Source organism: Oncorhynchus gorbuscha, linkage group LG06 (genome assembly GCF_021184085.1).
Source record: "Oncorhynchus gorbuscha isolate QuinsamMale2020 ecotype Even-year linkage group LG06, OgorEven_v1.0, whole genome shotgun sequence".
NCBI lineage: Eukaryota > Metazoa > Chordata > Actinopteri > Salmoniformes > Salmonidae > Oncorhynchus > Oncorhynchus gorbuscha.
Window position 1 is genome coordinate 31,696,651 of NC_060178.1, and position 21,039 is coordinate 31,717,689.

The following is a 21,039-nucleotide window of genomic DNA, read 5'->3' on the forward strand; positions in this document are numbered from 1 at the left end:
TTTAAAGGCTATTTATTTGTGTTACAACGCCGTGTTTCGTTTAAAGGCTGTGTAAAGTTAATTTGTTTCAATGTACCGGTAGGCACCTGCGGCTTATAGACATGTGCGGCTTATTTAAGTACAAAATACATATTTTTTAATAATTCAGTGGGTGCGGTTTATATTCAGGTGCGCTTAGTAGTCCAGCAATTACGGTAATGTCACTTGTTTGGCTGTGGGGTTTAGAGGCATTAAGATACACTTGGACCAGTTCATCTTATAGCCGTAGAAAAAGCCGAATCCTTAAAGTGGTCAAGTACGTGTGGTATGGAATTAAAGACATCGGACAAATATAGTAAGATGTCATCAGCGTACAGGGAGATATGGTGGACTGTTTCTTTGATCTTAATAGGCAAGATGTTAATATTTTACCTAATGGCCTGGGCTAGCGGTTCTAATGAAAGGGAAAATAGGCCAGGACTCAGAGGACAACCCTGTTGTGTGGATATTTTTAGGACAAACTCTGGGGCGGCGGAATGGCCAGTTTGGATACGGCCAGTGGGGTCGATGTATAGGGTGCGGATCACACTAATAAATGATCAACCAAACCCAAAACGTTCCAAAACAGTTCATGAATACCCCTATTCCACACCATCAAATGCCTTCTCTATATCTAATCAGGACAGCAGAGTTTACAATATGGAATAGGCGGAGTATGTTGTCCGAGGCCAACCAACCCTTTATGAATCCTGATTGGTCAGGATTAACCAATGATGATGATATGCAAGTCTCTAATCTTTTTGACAAGACCTTCACAAAGAGTTTAAATCACAGTTCAAAATTGATAAGGGCCTGTAGCTTGAACAATCAAGCAGGTCCTTTCCACCTTTCAATAGCAAGGAAATAAGAGATGTCTTTGGTCCAATCCCAATCTCCAGTGAGTGGCAGATTGAGTCCAGTAATACAGACCAGACTAAATCCCACACAGGGATACCATCCAACCCTGGCGACTTGGATTTTGACATTGAATCTAAGGCGGTCTTCAGTTCTGCCAAGGAGATGGGGGCATCTAATAGACTGATTTGATTAACAGAAAGGGAAGGAAGATCCAAGGAACTTAAAAGAGATAACATCTTCCTAGAGTCTTCAGGAAACTCCAAGGTATACAGATTGGAATACAAAGTAGTTAAAGTATGATTACTATGGGAGGGAAGGTACAAAATTCACCGTTATTGTTCCTAATCACATCAATACATTAAAAACATTTCAGTTTGCTTCAGTTTCACTGTGCCTACTTAGTCTATCCACATTCTCATAGTCACATTATCACGATCTCATAGACTTGTTTAAAAAAAAATACATTCAGCCCTAGAACTAGTCACCATCTTCGGCTCAATTTTAAATGTGGTTCTATCTTTCCATTTTTGTACCTTTGTTTAATTAGGCAAGTCAGTTAAGAACAAATTCTTATTTTCAATGACAATCTAGGAACAGTGGGTTAACTGCCTTGTTCAGGTACAGAACGTCAGAATTTTACCTTGTCAGCGCATGGATTTGATCTTGGAACCTCTCGGTTACTAGTCCAATGCTCTAACCACTAGGCTACCTGCCTTCCCATCTTCAGTATAGTTAGACTTTTGCATCAACTCTAGACGGGCTATTTCACTCTAATGGAGAAATATGAAGGTTGTGTGTTTTAATCTGATGTGATGAGAAGGAATTACAAATATTTCTCTAATGCAACACTTAGCAACTTCCCATAATGTAGGTGGGTCTACCCCTGGTTGTGCATTAACCTGTAAGAAATCCTTATTGCCAGTCAAAAGTCTAAAAAGCTTCACGTCTTAAAAAAGGATTCATCAAAAGAATATGGTGCATAAATGGAGGACAAAAAAAACCATGATTTAGTGCCATTAATAGCAACAGAGGCATTATAATACCATATTTCAGTGTATCCCCCAGAGACCCCCACCTTCATAGGAAGTTTCCTGTTAATTACAATCATAACACCCTTTGTCTTTTGGGGGGGGGGCACAAGAGTACGCTATTATCTTATTTTTTTAAAATCTGAAATCTATTGATATCATTGGCTGTCAAATGGGTCTCTTGTAGGGAGGCGAAATCAATATTCTACATCACAACTACTCTAAACACCAAATTATCTTGACAGGGCTGTTCAAGTCTCAAACACTTCAAGTTAAAAGGCTAAACAAACATCTGTCTCTGAATGGGTCCGATAATAGCTAGTGCAGTCGAAGTGTGGAGACAGGCCAATAGACATCTCATGATGTCATGATCTCATTCCCTTTTCACAGCCATTCTCCATGATGGAACAATAACCTAATCTTATCAGGCTCAAACCCTTTGTTTTTCCTCATTGGTCTAATAGAAATATTTTCACCCTCAGTGACATCTTTGATCATTTCGGTATTGGAACGATTCAAGACCTCAAAGAATCATATAATCTCCCAGTGACTTCATTTTTTGTTGTTGCTCAGTCTCCGCTCGGATCTAAAAGCATACGCAGTACCCTGGGATTCCCTTGATGCCACCCATCCCATGGTTGAATACTCCCAAATCTGTTGGACTGGTCTCCACTCTCTACTCCAAACTGAGCTCGTCCGACACCTGTGGTCACTTCCATCTGTAACAGAACTCCTAGGTTTTGGAGAACAGTTGAACTGGAAGGTGACATAGAACAATGTTTTCTCATCATAAAAAAAATTCTCACCAGTTAATTAACTTATTAATTAATTCCAAAATTGTATTATACACCATATCGCCGCTTCCATAATCTCGATAATCAGTTCAGTCTTGGTTCAGTTGGGACCATTAGCCAGTTTATTACGTACACCACCCCATTCATTGAAATGGTTCACTGCTATGGCCGGTTTCCTGAGCTTTTCACGCACTACAGTGTCCAGGGTTTACAGAGGATGGTGCGACAAACAAAAAACATCCAGACAGCAGCAGTCCTGTTGGCGAAAACAGCTTGTTGATGAGAAGTTGAAGGAGAATGGCAACAATTGTGCAAGCTAACAGGTGGGCAACAAGCAGGCAAAAAAACATAGCAAAACAACTGACGTGCAGAACGGCATCTCGGAACGCACAACTCGTTGGTCCTTGTCACGTCAGGATTTGGCATAAGCAGCATGAGTCCATGGTCCCGTGCTGCCTGGAGAAACTGGGGAATTTAGGAGGAACCAGGTTGGACAAGCCCCCACCCTCATCAACGGGCCCACTGTGGAAACAGTCAACAACTTCAAATTCCTCTGCACACACATCTCAGAGAAGCTGAAATAGTCCAACCATATCACACCGCGGTGAAGAAAGCACGACAGCAACTCTTCAACCTCAGGATGCTGAAGAAATTCGGCCTGTGTCAGAGGACCCTCACAGTGTTCTACAGGAGCACCATCGAGAGCATACTGTCGGGCTGCATCACAGCCTGGTAAGGAAACCAAACGCACTGTTGGGTGTACACTACCTCCCCTACAGGACACCTAAAACACCAGGTGTTGCAGGAGGGCCAAGAAGATCATCAGGGACCCCAGCCACCCAATCCATGCCCTGTTCTCCCTGCTTTAATCACTCAGACACATCATGCCAAAAACTGAATGACTGGCCAATATTTTCTACCCTCAGACCATCAGGCTGCTGAATAGCCACCACCAGTCAGCTACCTTCTCCCTTCAGAAGGACAACCACTCTGCAACACTCCACCAATCAGGCCTTTATGGTAGAGTGGCCAGACGGAAACCACTCTTCAGTAAAAGGCACATAACATCCCGCTTGGAGTTTGACAAAAGGCACCCGAAGGACTCTCAGACCATGAAAAACAAGATTCTCTGTATTTCCCTAGAACTGTTAACAGGGTAGCTCGTCTAGGTGAGAGGCACCGGGGTTCGCCATGCAGCTGGTTTTCCCTTTATAAACCATAATCGTTAGTAGTCCTTGCCACATGCGTCTGGCGTCAGTCATTGAATCGTGATTCGAATTTGTCCCTGTACTGCCTTTTCTGTTTGGGATTTGTACCATTGTCACTATTGGGCCAACATCTTCTATGAATTTCCTAATTAACCACGTGACTGAGTCTGTGTACTCGTTGACGTTATTGTCGGAGGCGACCCGGAACATTTCCCATTTTTCTAAACAGTTCTGTAGCATTAATTCTGATTGGCCAGAACAGCTTTGTACAGTCATTACCACGGATATTTCCTGCTTTAATTTCTGCCTACAGGCGGAGAAGTAGAATGGCAGCATGATCTGATTTGCTGAAGGGGTGGGGAGGGAGGGCCTTGTAACCGCCCCAGCTAGGCAAATAACATCAGGTCTCTTTTCTACCATCGGGCCATCGGACTGTTGAACAGCTAGAACCTAGCTGTCTACTCGCCTGCATTGACTCTCCAAACGCGCACATTCACCACTGCTGTTACTATCTATTATTATGTGAGCCACTGATTTTAAATCAACAACTTTATTTCATGTCAAAATGCTATGACAGCTGTGGTTCATTTTCTCACTGTGAGGGGCACACATAAATCTCATAAACACACAGAACACATACACTGATATTTACTCTCTCTCTGTATACAGTATCAGTCAAAAGTTTGGACACACCTACTCATTCAAGGGTTTTTCTTTCTTTTTACTATTTTCTACATTGTAGAATAATTGTGAAGACATCAAAACTATGAAATAACACATATGGAATCATGTAGTAACCAAAAAAAGTGTTAAACCAATTAAAATATAATTTATTTAAGATTCTTCAAAGCAGCCACCCTTGCCATGATGACAGCTTTGCACACTCTTGGCATTCTTTCAACCAGCTTCATGAGGTAGTCACCTGGAATGCATTTCAATTAACAGGTGTGCCTTGTTACAAGTTCATTTGTGGAATTTCTTTCCTTCTTAATGCATTTGAGCCGATCAGTTGTGTTGTGACAAGGTGGGGGTGGTATAAAAAAGATAGCCCTATTTGGTAAAATACCAAGTCCATATTATGGCAAGAACAGCTCAAATAAGCAAAGAGAAACGACAGTCCATCATTACGTTAAGACCTGAAGGTCAGTCAATTTTCAAGAACTTTGAACTTTGAAACTGGCTCTCATGAGGACCACCACAGGAAAGGAAGAGCCAGAGTGTAACGCTCGTCGGTGGAAGAAGGTGAGGACCAATGCGCAGCGTGGTAATTTTTAATAACGTAATAGAACACTGAACAAAAACAACAAAGTGAACGAACAAAACCGAAACAGTTCTGTCTGGTGCAGATACAAACACTCAACAGAAAATAATCACCCACGAAACAGGCTACCTAAGGCTACCGAAGTATGATTCTCAATCAGAGACAACTAACAACACCTGCCTCTGATTGAGAACCATACCAGGCCAAACTCAAAACACAACATAGAAAAACGAACATAGACAACACACCCAACTCACGCCCTGACCATACTAAAACAAAGACATAACAAAAGAACTAAGGTCAGAACGTGACAAAGAGTTACCTCTGCTGCAGAGGATACATTCATTAGAGTTACCAGCCTCAGAAATTGCAGCCCAAATAAATGCTAACAGATACATCAATATCAACTATTCAGAGGTCGAATAGCTGCAAAGAAACCACCACTAATGGATACCAAATATAAGAAGAGACTTGCTTTGGCCAAGAAACACGAGCAACGGACATTAAACCGTTGGAAATCGATTTGGTTCCAACCGCCGTGTCTTCATGAGACAGAGTAGGTGAACAGATGATCTCTGCATGTGTGGTTCCAACCGTGAAGCATGGAGGAGAAGGTGTGATGGTGTGGGGGTGCTTTGCTGGTGACACTGTCTGTTATTTATTTGAATTCAAGGCACGCTTAACCAGCATGGCTACCACAGCATTCTGCAGCAATTCACCATCCCATCTGGTTTGCGCTGAGTGGGACTATCATGTATGTGTCATGTTTTGTCTTATATTGTCTTGTCATTTTGCTTTTCCCTCTGTTCGTTTTCCCCCTGCTGGTCTTTTTAGGTTCGTTCCCCTTTTTCTCTCTCCCTTCCTCTCTCTCTTCTCTCTATCGTTCCGTTCCTGCTCCCAGCTGTTCCTATTCCCCTAATCAATCATTTAGTCTTCCCACACCTGTTCCCTATCTTTTTCCCTGATTAGAGTCCCTATTTCTCCCCTTGTTTTCCGTTTCTGCCCTGTCGGATCCTTGTCTATTGTTCACCGTGCTGTGTCTGTGTATCGCCCTGTCGTGTCGTGTTTCCCTCAGATGCTGCGTGGTGAGCAGGTGTCTGAGTCTGCTACGTTCAAGTGCCTTCCCGAGGCAACCTGCAGTTCATGATCGAGTCTCCAGTCTGTTCTCGTCATTACGAGTGGAATTGTGCTTTATGATTGTATTTTTACTTTACTGGATTAAAGACTCTGTTTTCGCCAAGTCGCTTTTGGGTCCTCATTCACCTGCATAACAGAAGGATCCGACCAAAGAATGGACCCAGCGACTACAGACGCTCGTAACACTGCCGTCGAGATCCAAGGAGCCATGCTCAGCAGACACGAGCAGGAATTGTCTGCTGCTCGCCATGCCGTGGAGAACCTGGCCGCTCAGGTTTCCGACCTCTCTGGACAGTTCCAGAGTCTTCGTCTCGTGCCACCTGTTACTTCCTGGCCTGCCGAGCCTCCGGAACCTAGGGTTAATAACCCACCTTGCTACTCCGGGCAGCCCACGGAGTGCCGCTCCTTTCTCACCCAGTGTGATATTGTGTTCTCTCTCCAACCCAACACATACTCTAGAGAGAGAGCTCGGGTTGGTTACGTCATTTCACTCCTTACTGGCCGGGCTCGAGAGTGGGGCACAGCTATCTGGGAGGCAAGGGCTGATTGCTCTAACAATTACCAGAACTTTAAAGAGGAGATGATTCGGGTTTTTGACCGTTCAGTTTTTGGTAGGGAGGCTTCTAGGGCCCTGGCTTCCCTATGCCAAGGTGATCGATCCATAACGGATTACTCTATTGAGTTTCGCACTCTTGCTGCCTCTAGTGAGTGGAACGAGCCGGCGCTGCTCGCTCGTTTTCTGGAGGGACTCCACGCAGTGGTTAAAGATGAGATTCTCTCCCGGGAGGTTCCTTCAAGTGTGGACTCTTTGATTGCTCTCGCCATCCGCATAGAACGACGGGTAGATCTTCGTCACCAGGCTCGTGGTAGAGAGCTCGCGTCAACGGTGTTTCCCTGCTCCGCATCGCAACCATCTCCCTCCTCTGGCTCAGAGACTGAGCCCATGCAGCTGGGAGGTATTCGCATCTCGACTAAGGAGAGGGAACGGAGGATCACCAACCGCCTGTGCCTCTATTGCGGACTTGCTGGACATTTTGTTAATTCATGTCCAGTAAAAGCCAGAGCTCATCAGTAAGCGGAGGGCTACTGGTGAGCGCTACTACTCAGGTCTCTCCATCTAGATCCTGTACTACTTTGTCGGTCCATCTACGCTGGACCGGTTCGGGTGCTACATGCAGTGCCTTGATAGACTCTGGGGCTGAGGGTTGTTTCATGGACGAAGCATGGGCTCGGAAACATGACATTCCTTTCAGAGAGTTAGACAAGCCTACGCCCATGTTCGCCTTAGATGGTAGTCATCTTCCCAGTATCAGATTTGAGACACTACCTTTAACCCTCACAGTATCTGGTAACCACAGTGAGACTATTTCTTTTTTGATTTTTCGTTCACCTTTTACACCTGTTGTTTTGGGTCATCCCTGGCTAGTATGTCATAATCCTTCTATTAATTGGTCTAGTAATTCTATCCTATCCTGGAACGTTTCTTGTCATGTGAAGTGTTTAATGTCTGCCATCCCTCCCGTTTCTTCTGTCCCCACTTCTCAGGAGGAACCTGGCGATTTGACAGGAGTGCCGGAGGAATATCATGATCTGCGCACGGTCTTCAGTCGGTCCCGAGCCAACTCCCTTCCTCCTCACCGGTCGTATGATTGTAGTATTGATCTCCTTCCGGGGACCACTCCTCCTCGGGGTAGACTATACTCTCTGTCGGCTCCCGAACGTAAGGCTCTCGAGGATTATTTGTCTGTGTCTCTTGACGCCGGTACCATAGTGCCTTCTTCCTCTCCGGCCGGGCGGGGTTTTTTTGTTAAGAAGAAGGACGGTACTCTGCGCCCCTGCGTGGATTATCGAGGGCTGAATGACATAACGGTTAAGAATCGTTATCCGCTTCCCCTTATGTCATCAGCCTTCGAGATTCTGCAGGGAGCCAGGTGCTTTACTAAGTTGGACCTTCGTAACGCTTACCATCTCGTGCGCATCAGAGAGGGGACGAGTGGAAAACGGCGTTTAACACTCCGTTAGGGCATTTTGAGTACCGGGTTCTGCCGTTTGGTCTCGCCAATGCGCCAGCTGTTTTTCAGGCATTAGTTAATGATGTTCTGAGAGACATGCTGAACATCTTTGTTTTTGTCTATCTTGACGATATCCTGATTTTTTCACCGTCACTCGAGATTCATGTTCAGCACGTTCGACGTGTTCTACAGCGCCTTTTAGAGAATTGTCTCTACGTGAAGGCTGAGAAGTGCTCTTTTCATGTCTCCTCCGTTACTTTTCTCGGTTCCGTTATTTCCGCTGAAGGCATTCAGATGGATTCCGCTAAGGTCCAAGCTGTCAGTGATTGGCCCGTTCCAAGGTCACGTGTCGAGTTGCAGCGCTTTCTAGGTTTCGCTAATTTCTATCGGCGTTTCATTCGTAATTTCGGTCAAGTTGCTGCCCCTCTCACAGCTCTTACTTCTGTCAAGACGTGTTTTAAGTGGTCCGGTTCCGCCCAGGGAGCTTTTGATCTTCTAAAAGAACGTTTTACGTCCGCTCCTATCCTCGTTACTCCTGACGTCACTAGACAATTCATTGTCGAGGTTGACGCTTCAGAGGTGGGCGTGGGAGCCATTCTATCCCAGCGCTTCCAGTCTGACGATAAGGTTCATCCTTGCGCTTATTTTTCTCATCGCCTGTCGCCATCTGAACGCAACTATGATGTGGGTAACCGCGAACTGCTCGCCATCCGCTTAGCCCTAGGCAAATGGCGACAGTGGTTGGAGGGGGCGACCGTTCTTTTGTCGTTTGGACAGACCATAAGAACCTTGAGTACATCCGTTCTGCCAAACGACTTAATGCTCGTCAAGCTCGTTGGGCATTGTTTTTCGCTCGTTTCGAGTTTGTGATTTCTTACCGTCCGGGTAGCAAGAACACCAAGCCTGATGCCTTATCCCGTCTTTTTAGTTCTTCTGTGGCTTCTACTGATCCCGAGGGGATTCTTCCTTATGGGCGTGTTGTCGGGTTGACAGTCTGGGGAATTGAAAGACAGGTTAAGCAAGCACTCACGCACACTGCGTCGCCGCGCGCTTGTCCTAGTAACCTTCTTTTCGTTCCTGTTTCCACTCGTTTGGCTGTTCTTCAGTGGGCTCACTCTGCCAAGTTAGCTGGTCATCCCGGTGTTCGAGGCACTCTTGCGTCTATTCGCCAGCGCTTTTGGTGGCCCACTCAGGAGCGTGATACGCGCCGTTTCGTGGCTGCTTGTTCGGACTGCGCGCAGACTAAGTCAGGTAACTCTCCCCCTGCCGGTCGTCTCAGACCGCTCCCCATTCCTTCTCGACCATGGTCTCACATCGCCCTAGACTTCATTACCGGTCTGCCTTTGTCTGCGGGGAAGACTGTGATTCTTACGGTTGTCGATAGGTTCTCTAAGGCGGCACATTTCATTCCCCTCGCTAAACTTCCTTCCGCTAAGGAGACGGCACAAATCATCATCGAGAATGTGTTCAGAATTCATGGCCTCCCGTTAGACGCCGTTTCAGACAGAGGCCCGCAATTCACGTCACAGTTTTGGAGGGAGTTCTGTCGTTTGATTGGTGCGTCTCTCTTCTGGGTTTCATCCCCAGTCTAACGGTCAAGCAGAAAGGGCCAATCAGACGATTGGTCGCATATTACGCAGCCTTTCTTTCAGAAACCCTGCGTCTTGGGCAGAACAGCTCCCCTGGGCAGAATACGCTCACAACTCGCTTCCTTCGTCTGCTACCGGGTTATCTCCGTTTCAGAGTAGTCTGGGTTACCAGCCTCCTCTGTTCTCATCCCAGCTTGCCGAGTCCAGCGTTCCCTCCGCTCAAGCGTTTGTCCAACGTTGTGAGCGCACCTGGAGGAGGGTGAGGTCTGCACTTTGCCGTTACAGGGCACAGACTGTGAGAGCCGCCAATAAACGTAGGATTAAGAGTCCAAGGTATTGTTGCGGCCAGAGAGTGTGGCTTTCCACTCGCAACCTTCCTCTTACGACAGCTTCTCGTAAGTTGACTCCGCGGTTCATTGGTCCGTTCCGTGTTTCCCAGGTCGTCAATCCTGTCGCTGTGCGACTGCTTCTTCCGCGACATCTTCGTCGCGTCCATCCTGTCTTCCATGTCTCCTGTGTCAAGCCCTTTCTTCGCACCCCGTTCGTCTTCCCTCCCCCCTCCCGTCCTTGTCGAGAGCGCACCTATTTACAAGGTACGTAGGATCATGGACATGCGTTCTCGGGGACGGGGTCACCAATACTTAGTGGATTGGGAGGGTTACGGTCCTGAGGAGAGGAGTTGGGTTCCGTCTCGGGACGTGCTGGACCGTTCACTTATTGATGATTTCCTCCGTTGCCGCCAGGATTCCTCCTCGAGTGCGCCAGGAGGCGCTCGGTGAGTGGGGGGTACTGTCATGTTTTGTCTTATATTGTCTTGTCGTTTTGCTTTTCCCTCTGTTCGTTTTCCCCCTGCTGGTCTTTTTAGGTTCGTTCCCCTTTTTCTCTCTCCCTTCCTCTCTCTCTTCTCTCTATCGTTCCGTTCCTGCTCCCAGCTGTTCCTATTCCCCTAATCAATCATTTAGTCTTCCCACACCTGTTCCCTATCTTTTTCCCTGATTAGAGTCCCTATTTCTCCCCTTGTTTTCCGTTTCTGCCCTGTCGGATCCTTGTCTATTGTTCACCGTGCTGTGTCTGTGTATCGCCCTGTCGTGTCGTGTTTCCCTCAGATGCTGCGTGGTGAGCAGGTGTCTGAGTCTGCTACGTTCAAGTGCCTTCCCGAGGCAACCTGCAGTTCATGATCGAGTCTCCAGTCTGTTCTCGTCATTACGAGTGGAATTGTGCTTTATGATTGTATTTTTACTTTACTGGATTAAAGACTCTGTTTTCGCCAAGTCGCTTTTGGGTCCTCATTCACCTGCATAACAGTATGTTTCATCAGGACAATGACCCAACACCTCCAGGCTGTGGAAGGGCTATTTTACCAAGAAGGAGAGTGATGGAGTGCTGTATCAGATGACCTGGCCTCCATAATCACCCAACCTCAACCCAATTGAGATGGTTTGGGATGAGTTGGACCGCAGAGTGTGGGAAAAGCAGCCAACAAGTGCTCAGCATATGTAGGAACTCCTTCAAACTGTTGGAAAAGCATTCCAGGTGAAGCTGGTTGAGAGAATACCAGGAGTGTGCAAAGCTGTCATCGAGGAAAAGGGATAGCTACTTTGAAGAATATAAAATAAAATAAATATTTAGATTTGTTTAACATTTTTGTTGGTTACTACATGTTTCCATATGTGTTATTTTATAGTTTTGATGTCTTCACTATTATTCTGCAATGTAGAAAATAGTAAAAATAAAGGAAAATCCTTGAATGAGTAGGTGTGTCCAAACTTTTGACTGGTACTGTACAGTATATATACGGACTTTCACGCACTTTCTTCCCACATGCTATTTCTCTCATTCTCCTTTTTCCCCATACACACGTACACACACACTTAAGCACCTGATTCATAATACCAGCCCCCATGGTCCAGTATCCCACTGATTTGTGTGAATAGTGATCTGTATCCAGAGACACAGGAAGGAAATGCCTTGAGCTTCACAATCTCTGTGTCATCTGTCTCGACTCGGAGACCATTCAGGACTCCATCCTGCTAAGACCAACTGTCTGCAGGGCTCCTCAGTCCTCAAGGACCACTGTCTCTGTCTGCAGGACTATGACACTCGGAGCTAGGAGGACCACAAAAGACCAGAAGGAGGCTGTGGAAGCCCTCAGTATCTGCTGGTAAAGAGAGGTTTGAACTAAGGGCTATAGCATCTATAGGGATTTGGGAACCGTAAGCGTATGTGTTGGTAGGGGCCTTGAATGTAGGTACTAGTGGCCACAGTCAGTTAAGGTAGTATGAACCCACTCTTACACTCAGAGATACACACACAAACACACTTATACTTACTGTTGTGGATGAGTAGGTGGCGCTGTAAAGAGAAGGGGGTGCGGAACAGGGCTTTGCACTCCTCACACTGGAAGGGCCTTTCCTCTGAGTGAGTCTGGAGAAAGAACAGGAAAGCATTCATGGTTAAAGGGATACTTCAGGATTTTAGCAAATGAGACCCTTTATCAACTTCCCCAGAGTCAGATGAACTCGTGGATAAAATTTTTAGGTTTCTGTGTCTAGTGTATGAAAGAAGTTTGAGGTAGTTTCATGAGCCAATTCTAACTAGTGTTAGCGCAATGACTGCATGCTAGCTAACTCTAGTTAGCATATTGGGCTATGGAGGCTGATGTGTGTGTACGGAGGGAGGGGGAGAATAGTCATTGCTAAAATCCAGAGGTATGCCTTTAAAAACTTCTTATGGCTTAGATCCCGCTACCGGGATCGATGTGACAACAGCCAGTGAAAGTGCAGGGAGCCATATTCAAACAACAGAAATCTCAAAATTAAAATTCCTCAAACATACAAGTATTTTACACCATTTTAAAGACAAACTTGTTGTTAATCCCACCACAGTGACCGATTTCAAAAAGGCTTTACGACGAAAACACACCAAACGATTATGTTAGGTCAGTACCTAGTCACAGAAAAACACAGCCATTTTTCCAGCCAAAGAGAGGAGTCACAAAAAGCAGAAATAGAGATAAAATGAATCACTAACCTTTGATGATCTTCATCAGATGACACTCATAGGAGCTCATGTTACACAATACATGTATGTTTTGTTCGATAAAGTTCATATTTATATCCAAAAATCTCAGTTTACATTGGCGCATTACGTTCAGTAATGTTTTGTTTCCAAAACATCCAGGGATTTTGCAGAGAGCCACATCAATTTACAGAAATACTCATCATAAATGTTGATGAAAATACAAGTGTTATGCATGGAACTTTAGATAAACTTCTCCTTAATGAAACCACTGTGTCAGATTTCAAAAAAGCCGGAAAAGCACACCATGCAATAATCTGAGTACGGCGCTCAGACACAAAAACAAGCCATACAGATATCCGCCATGTTGTGGAGTCAGTAAAAGTCAGAAATAGCATTATAATTATTCACTTACCTTTGATGATCTTCATCAGAATGCACTCCCAGGAATCCCAGTTCCACAATAAATTATTGTTTTGTTCGATAAAGTCCATCATTTATGTTCCAAATACCTCCATTTTGTTCGCGCCTTGAGTTCACAAATCCAAATTCACGACGCGCAGGTCAGACGAAAAGTCAAAAGATTCCATTACAGTTCGTAGAAACATGTCAAACGATGTATAGAATCAATCTTTAGGATGTTCTTAACATAAATCTTCAATAATGTTTCAACCGGAGAATTCCTTTGTCTTTAGAAATGCAATGGAACGCATGTCGCTCTCACGGGAGCGCGCATGATCAGCTCATGCCAGACACCTGATTGAAAGAACTCTCATTCACACCTCCTTCATAGTAGAAGTCTGAAACAAGGTTCTACAGACTGTTGGCATCTAGTGGAAGCCTTAGGAAAGGCTATGACCCCATAGACAATGTATATTCGATAGGCAATGACTTGAAAAACTACAAACCTCAGATTTCCCACTTCCTGGATAGATTTTGTCCCAGGTTGGATTTTGCCTGCCATATGAGTTCTGCTATACTCACAGACATCATTAAAACATTTTTACTAACTTCAGAGTGTTTTCTATCCAAATCTACTAATAATATGCATATCTTAGTTTCTGGGCCTGAGTATCAGGCAGTTTACTCTGGGCACCTTATTCATCCAAGCTACTCAATACTGCCCCCAGCCATAAGAAGTTTTAAGGTACACGGCATTACTGAACACTACTCCTCTTTACCAGTGGAGGCTGCTGAGAGCTCTTAATAATAGCTGGAACAGAGCTAATGTAATGGCATCAAACCATGTGTTTGATGTATTTGATACCATTTCACATATTCAGCTCAGCCATTACTACGAACCAGTCCTCCCAAATTAAGGTGCCACCTACCTCCTGTTGTCTCTACATCTTGGTATATACAGTGGGGAGATCAGGTATTTGATACAGTGTGTCATGTTTTGTCATTGATTATCATGCCTTGTCCCTGTTCTTCTCCTTCTATTCGTTTCCCTCTGCTGGTCTTATTAGGTTCTTTCCCTCTTTCTATCCCTCTCTCTCCCCCTCCCTCTCTCACTCTCCCGCTCTCTCTTCTCTCTATCGTTCCGTTCCTGCTCCCAGCTGTTCCTATTCCCCTAATCAATCATTTAGTCTTCCCACACCTGTTCCCGATCCTTTTCCCTGATTAGAGTCCCTATTTCTCTCCTTGTTATTCGTTTCTGCCCTGTCGGTTCCTTGTCAAGAATTCACCGTGCTGTGTTTGTGTATCGCCCTGTCGTGTCGTGTTTTCCTCAGATGCTGCGTGGTGAGCAGGTGTCTGAGTCTGTTTGGTTCAAGTGCCTTCCCGAGGCAACCTGCTGTTCACCTGCTGTTCAAGATCGAGTCTCCAGTTTGTCCTCGTCTTTTCGAGTGAAAGTTGTGTTTTTTTGATTGTATTTACTTTACTGGATTAAAGACTCTGTTTTCGCCAAGTCGCTTTTGGGTCCTCTTTCACCTGCATGACACAGTGCCGATTTTGCAGGTTTTCCTACTTACAAAGCATGTAGAGGTCTGTAATTTTTATCATAAGTACACTTCAACTGTGAGACGGAATCTAAAACAAAAATCCAGAAAACCACATTGTATGATTTTTAAGTAATTAATTTGCATTTTATTGCATGACATAAGTATTTGATACATCAGAAAAGCAGAACGTAATATTTGGTACAGAAACCTGTTTTCAATTACAGATTACAATTACATTGTCATGCTGGAAGACCCAGCCACGACCCATCTTCAATGCTCTTACTGAGGGAAGCAGGTTGTTGGACAAGATCTCGCGATACATGGCCCCATCCATCCTCCCCTCAATACGGTATAGTCATCCTGTCCCCTTTGCAGAAAAGCATCCCCAAAGAATGATGTTTCCACCTCCATGCTTCACAGTTGGGATGGTATTTATGGGGTTGACTCATCCTTCTTCTTCCTCCAAACACGGCAAGTGGAGTTTAGACCAAAAAGCTCTATTTTTGTCAGAACATATGACCTTCTCCCATTCCTCCTCTGGATCATCCAGATGGTCATTGGCAAACTTCAGACTTGGCCTGGACATGGGCTGGCTTGAGCAGGGGGACCTTGCATGCGCTGCAGGATTTTAATCCATGACGGCGTAGTGCGTTACTAATGGTTTTCTTTGGGACTGTGCTCCCAGCTCTCTTCAGGTCATTGACCAGGTCCTGCCATGTAGTTCTGGGCTGATCCCTCACCTTCCTCATGATCATTGATGCCCCACGAGGTGAGATCTTGCATGGAGCCCCAGACCGAGGGTGATTGACCGTCATCTTGAAATTCTTCCATTTTCGAATAATTGCGCCAACAGTTGTTGCCTTCTCACCAAGCTGCTTGCCTGTTGTCCTGTAGCCCATCCCAGCCTTGTGCAGGTCTACAATTTTATCCCTGATGTCCTTACACAGCTCCTTGGTCTTGGCCATTGTGGAGAGGTTGGAGTCTGTTTGATTGAGTGTGTGGACAGGTGTCTTTTATACGGGTAATGAGTTCATACAGGTGCAGTTAATACAGGTAATGAGTGGAGAACAGGAGGGATTCTTAAAGAAAAACTAACAGATCTGTGAGAGTCGGAATTCTTACTGGGTTGGTAGGTGATCAAATACTTATGTCATGCAATAAAATTCAAATGAAATTACTTAAAAATCATACAATGTGATTTTCTGGATTTTTGTTTTAGATTCCGTCTCTCACAGTTCAAGTGTACCTATGATTTAAAAAATTACAGACCTCTACATGCTTTGTAAGTAGGAAAACCTGCAAAATCGGCAGTGTATCAAATACTTGTTCTCCCCACTGTACATAATGTACCAGTTTCCTTCTTTTCTATTTACATGTATTGATATAGAGTGAATAATTATCTAATGTTTGCGGTCGGTTCATGAGAACAGCTAGCAGAGCTAACAGTCCTGACACCCGCTAAATATATCTAAACAGTTCTCTAAACTTCTCATCTTAGTTCAATCTGAGCGCTGTCTCCAGTCTGTGTTGATGTGGGATCAGATGTGTGACCATTGGTGTTGTCGATAGAGCTTGGGTTAGGCTCCATGGCTGATTTGGTTTGTTGACTTGATGAAGACAAGTAGCTTGAGGGGCTTAGGTTCAAAGTGCTTGTGTTTATCTGTTCCCCCGCTCTGACCTGTGTTTGAGTGACACCCCATTCCCTTAGGTAAACATGGGAGTCTTCAGGTGGGGGAGACAGGCCACTGACCCTACAGAACCCCAAAGACAACTGAAGAGACCTCTGGTTTTAGGCTACCAATAATAATATTAGCTCTGAACCAGTCAGAGTATGCTTGTGTGTTTGCTTATGTGTATGTACAGAGCATTCGGAAAGTATTCAGACCCCATTACATTTTCCACAGTCTGTTACGTTACAGCCTAATTCTAAAATGTATTAAATTGTGTTTTTCCTCATCAATCTACACACAATACCCCATAATGACAAACCAAAAACAGGGTTTTGGAAATGTATAAACTGAAAAAAACTCAGTACTTTGTTGAAGCACCTTTGGCAATGATTACAGCCTCGAGTTTTCTTGGGTATGACGCTATACGCCTGGCAAACCTGTATTTGGGGAGTGTCTCCCATTCTTCTTTGCAGATCCTCTCAAGCTCTGTCAGGTTGGATGGGGAGCGTCGCCGCACAGCTATTTAATGGTCACTCAAGAAATGTTCAATTGGATTCAAGTCCAGGCTCTGGCTGGGCCACTCAAGGACATTCAGAGACTTGTTCTGAAGCCACTCCTGCGTAGTATTGGCCTTGTGCTTAAGATCGTTGTCCTGTTGGAAGGTGAACCTTCACACCAGTCTCTGGTCCTGAGCGTAATGGAGCATAAGGTTTTCATCAAGGATCTCGCTGTACTTTGCTCCGTTCATCTTTCCCTCGATCCTAACGAGTCTCCCAGTCCCTGCCACTGAAAAACATCTCCACAGCATGATGCTGCTACCACCATGCTTCACAGTAGGGATGGTGCCAGGTTTCCTCCAAACGTGACGCTTGGCTTTCATAAGTTCAATATTGGTTTCTTCAAATCAGAGAATCTTGTTTCTCATGGTCTGAGAGTCTTTAGGTGCCTTTTGGTAAACTCCAAGCAGGCTGTCGTGTGCCTTTTACTGTGGTGTGGCTTAAATCTGGCCACTCTACCATAAAGGCCTGATTGCTGGAGTGCTGCATAGATGGTTGTCCTTCTGGAAGGTTCTCCCATCTCCACATAGGAACTCTGGAGCTCTGTCAGAGTGACCATTGGGTTCTTGGTCACCTCCCTGACCAAGGCCCTTCTCTCCTGATTGCACAGTTTGGCCTGGGCGGCAAGCTCTAGGAAAAGTCTTGGTGGTTCCAAACATTTAAGAATGGAGACCACTGTGTTCTTGGGCACGCTGCATATATTTTTTTTTACACTTCCCCAGATCTGTGCCTCGACACAATCCTGTCTCTAAGGACAATTCTTTCGACCTCCTGACTTGGTTTCTGCTCTGACGTGCACTGTCAACTGTGGGGCCTTATATAGACAGGTGTGTGCCTTTCCAAATCATGTCCAATCAATTGAATTTACCACAGGTGGCCTCCAATCAAGTTGTAGAAACATCTCATGGATGATCAATGGAAACAGGATGCACCTGAGCTCAATTTCGAGTCTCACAGCAAAGGGTCTGAATACTTATGTAAATAAGGTATTTCTGCTTTTTATTTGTAATAACTTTGCAAAAAAAATGTCAAACCTGTTTTCGCTTTGTCATTATGGGGTATTATGTTTAGATTGTAAGAACGATCATACATTTTAGAATGATTATGTAAGATAACAAAATGTGGAAAAAGGGATATTTATTTAACCTTTATTTAACTCGGCAAGTTAGTTAATAACAAATTCGTTCCCAATGTCAGCCTACCAAAAGGCCTCCTGAGGGGACAGGGGCGAGGATGAAACAAAAAGGACAAAACACACATCACGACAAGAGGGACACCACAACACTACATAAAGAGAGACCTAAGATAACATAGCATGGTATCAACACCACCTGACAACAACATTAAGCAAAAACATGGCAGCAGCACAAAACATGGTACAAACATTATTTTGCACAGACAACAGCAAAAAAGGCAAGGAGGTAGTGACAGCAATGCATTACACTGTGTTAACAACCCTCCAGGCAAGCTTCAATGCCATACAACCCTCCTTCCGTGGCCTCCAATTGCTCTTAAATACAAGTAAAACTAAATGCATGCTCTTCAACCGATCGCTGCCTGCACCTGCCCGCCTGTCCAACATCACTACTCTGGACGGCTCTGACTTAGAATACGTGGACAACTACAAATACTTAGGTGTCTGGTTAGACTGTAAACTCTCCTTCCAGACCCACATCAAACATCTCCAATCCAAAGTTAAATCTAGAATTGGCTTCCTATTTCGCAACAAAGCATCCTTCACTCATGCTGCCAAACATACCCTTGTAAAACTGACCATCCTACCAATCCTCGACTTCGGCAATGTCATTTACAAAATAGCCTCCAATACCCTACTCAACAAATTGGATGCAGTCTATCATAGTGCCATCCGTTTTGTCAAAAAAGTCCCATATACTACCCACCATTGCGACCTGTACGCTCTCATTGGCTGGCCCTCGCTTCATACTCGTCACCAAACCCACTGGCTCCATGTCATCTACAAGACCCTGCTAGGTAAAGTCCCTCCTTATCTCAGCTCGCTGGTCACCATAGCATCACCCACCTGTAGCACGCGCTCCAGCAGGTATATCTCTCTGGTCACCCCCAAAACCAATTCTTTCTTTGGCTGCCTCTCCTTCCAGTTCTCTGCTGCCAATGACTGGAACGAACTACAAAAATCTCTGAAACTGGAAACCCTTACATGTATCTCCCTCACTAGCTTTAAGCACCAACTGTCAGAGCAGCTCACAGATTACTGCACCTGTACATAGCCCACCTATAATTTAGCCCAAACAACTACCTCTTTCCCTACCAAATTTATTTTATTTATTTATTTTGCTCCTTTGCACCCCATTATTTTTATTTCTACTTTGCACATTCTTCCACTGCAAATCTACCATTCCAGGGTTTTACTTGCTATATTGAATTTACTTTGCCACTATGGCCTTTTTTTGCCTTTACCTCCCTTATCTCATCTCATTTGCTCACATCGTATATTGACTTTCTACTGTATTATTGACTGTATGTTTGACTGTATGTTTGTTTTACTCCATGTGTAACTCTGTGTTGTTGTATGTGTCGAACTGCTTTGCTTTATTTTGGCCAGGTCGCAATTGTAAATGGGAACTTGTTCTCAACTTGCCTACCTGGTTAAGTAAAGGTGAAATAAAAATAAATAAATAAATAATTACGCAAAGCTGCCACAACAGTCAGTAAGAGTGTCCATGATTGAGTCTTTGAATGAAGAGATGGAGATAAAACCGTCCAGTTTGAGTGTTTGTTGCAGCTCGTTCCAGTCACTAGCTGCAGCGAACTGAAAAGACGAATAACCCAGTGTGCGCTTTGGGGACCTTTAACAGAATGTGACTGGCAGAACGGGTGTTTGTGGAGGATGAGGGCTGCAGTTGGTATCTCAGATAGGGGGGAGTGAGGCCTAAGAGGGTTTTTATAAATTAGCATCAACCAGTGGGTCTTGCGACGGGTATACAGAGATGCACAGTTTACAGAGGAGTATAGAGTGCATTGATGTGTCCTGTAAGGAGCATTGGTGGGAAATCTGATGGCCAAATGGTAAAGACCATCTAGCCGCTCGAGAGAACCCTTACCTGCCCATCTATAAATTATGTCTCCGTAATCTAGCATGGATAGGATGGTCATCTGAATCAGGGTTACTTTGGCAGCTGGGTTTAAAAAGGAGCGATTACGATAGAGGAAACCAAGTAAAGGGGTCTGAGTACTTTCCGAATGCACTGTATGTGCTTGTTGATACTAGGCTAAACATGTCATCACTTAAAAATCTTGCCTCAGTTTCAGCATTATAGAACTTGCATATTAATAACCACCCATTTAAATCTGGAGCTTTCAGACCCCTCCTGTTCACTGCTCACCTTCTTGTGGTTCTTGTAGACATTCCGGTGGGCAAACTCCTTCCCACACAGCTTACACTTGTAGGGCTTGTCTTCGCTGTGGATGATCTTATGGGCCGTCACCTGGTCCAGACGCTTGAACGAACGACTGCAGATCTCACAGGTGTACGGACGTTTCTCTAACCAGAGACAGACAGACAATCAGAGAGAGCGAGGGAGAGATAGTGAGATAGTATACAATGTCTGAGTGTATCTCTGAGTGTACAGAGTCTTACCTGAGTGAGTGATCATGTGGCGCTTGAGCTGATTGGTAGAGATGAATTTCTTATCGCAGGCAGTACAGTCAAATATCTCGTGTACCTAGAGATACATACAGTACCCAAAAGACCAGACACACGGGGTGGTTAAGTAAGAGTTAGAGATCGTGGTGTGAAGTGATCAGTGTTGAGGTCAATTCTGAATTGCTCTTTAATTCCAAGGAAGCAGAATTGTAATTCAACTTCAATGAAAGGAGGTAGAATTTAATTCAATGAAATTCAAATGGCTTATTTATTCTACACATCGCCATAAGACATTTTTATTTTGACATTATGTATGGTTAC

General features: G+C 44.7%; 1 protein-coding gene across 1 annotated transcript in view; it reads right to left on the bottom strand.

Annotated features, from left to right (window-relative positions):
• Nucleotides 1-21,039, bottom strand: part of LOC124037832 (PR domain zinc finger protein 5-like) — a 77,311-nt gene that overhangs the window by 44,987 nt on the left and 11,285 nt on the right. Inside the window, exons 9-11 of the mRNA XM_046352946.1 lie at nucleotides 20,713-20,797; nucleotides 20,459-20,616; nucleotides 12,236-12,329 (exon numbers count right to left, since the gene is read on the bottom strand). Of these exons, the coding sequence (XP_046208902.1) occupies nucleotides 12,236-12,329; nucleotides 20,459-20,616; nucleotides 20,713-20,797 (337 nt within the window). The remainder of the gene's footprint in view (nucleotides 1-12,235; nucleotides 12,330-20,458; nucleotides 20,617-20,712; nucleotides 20,798-21,039) is intronic.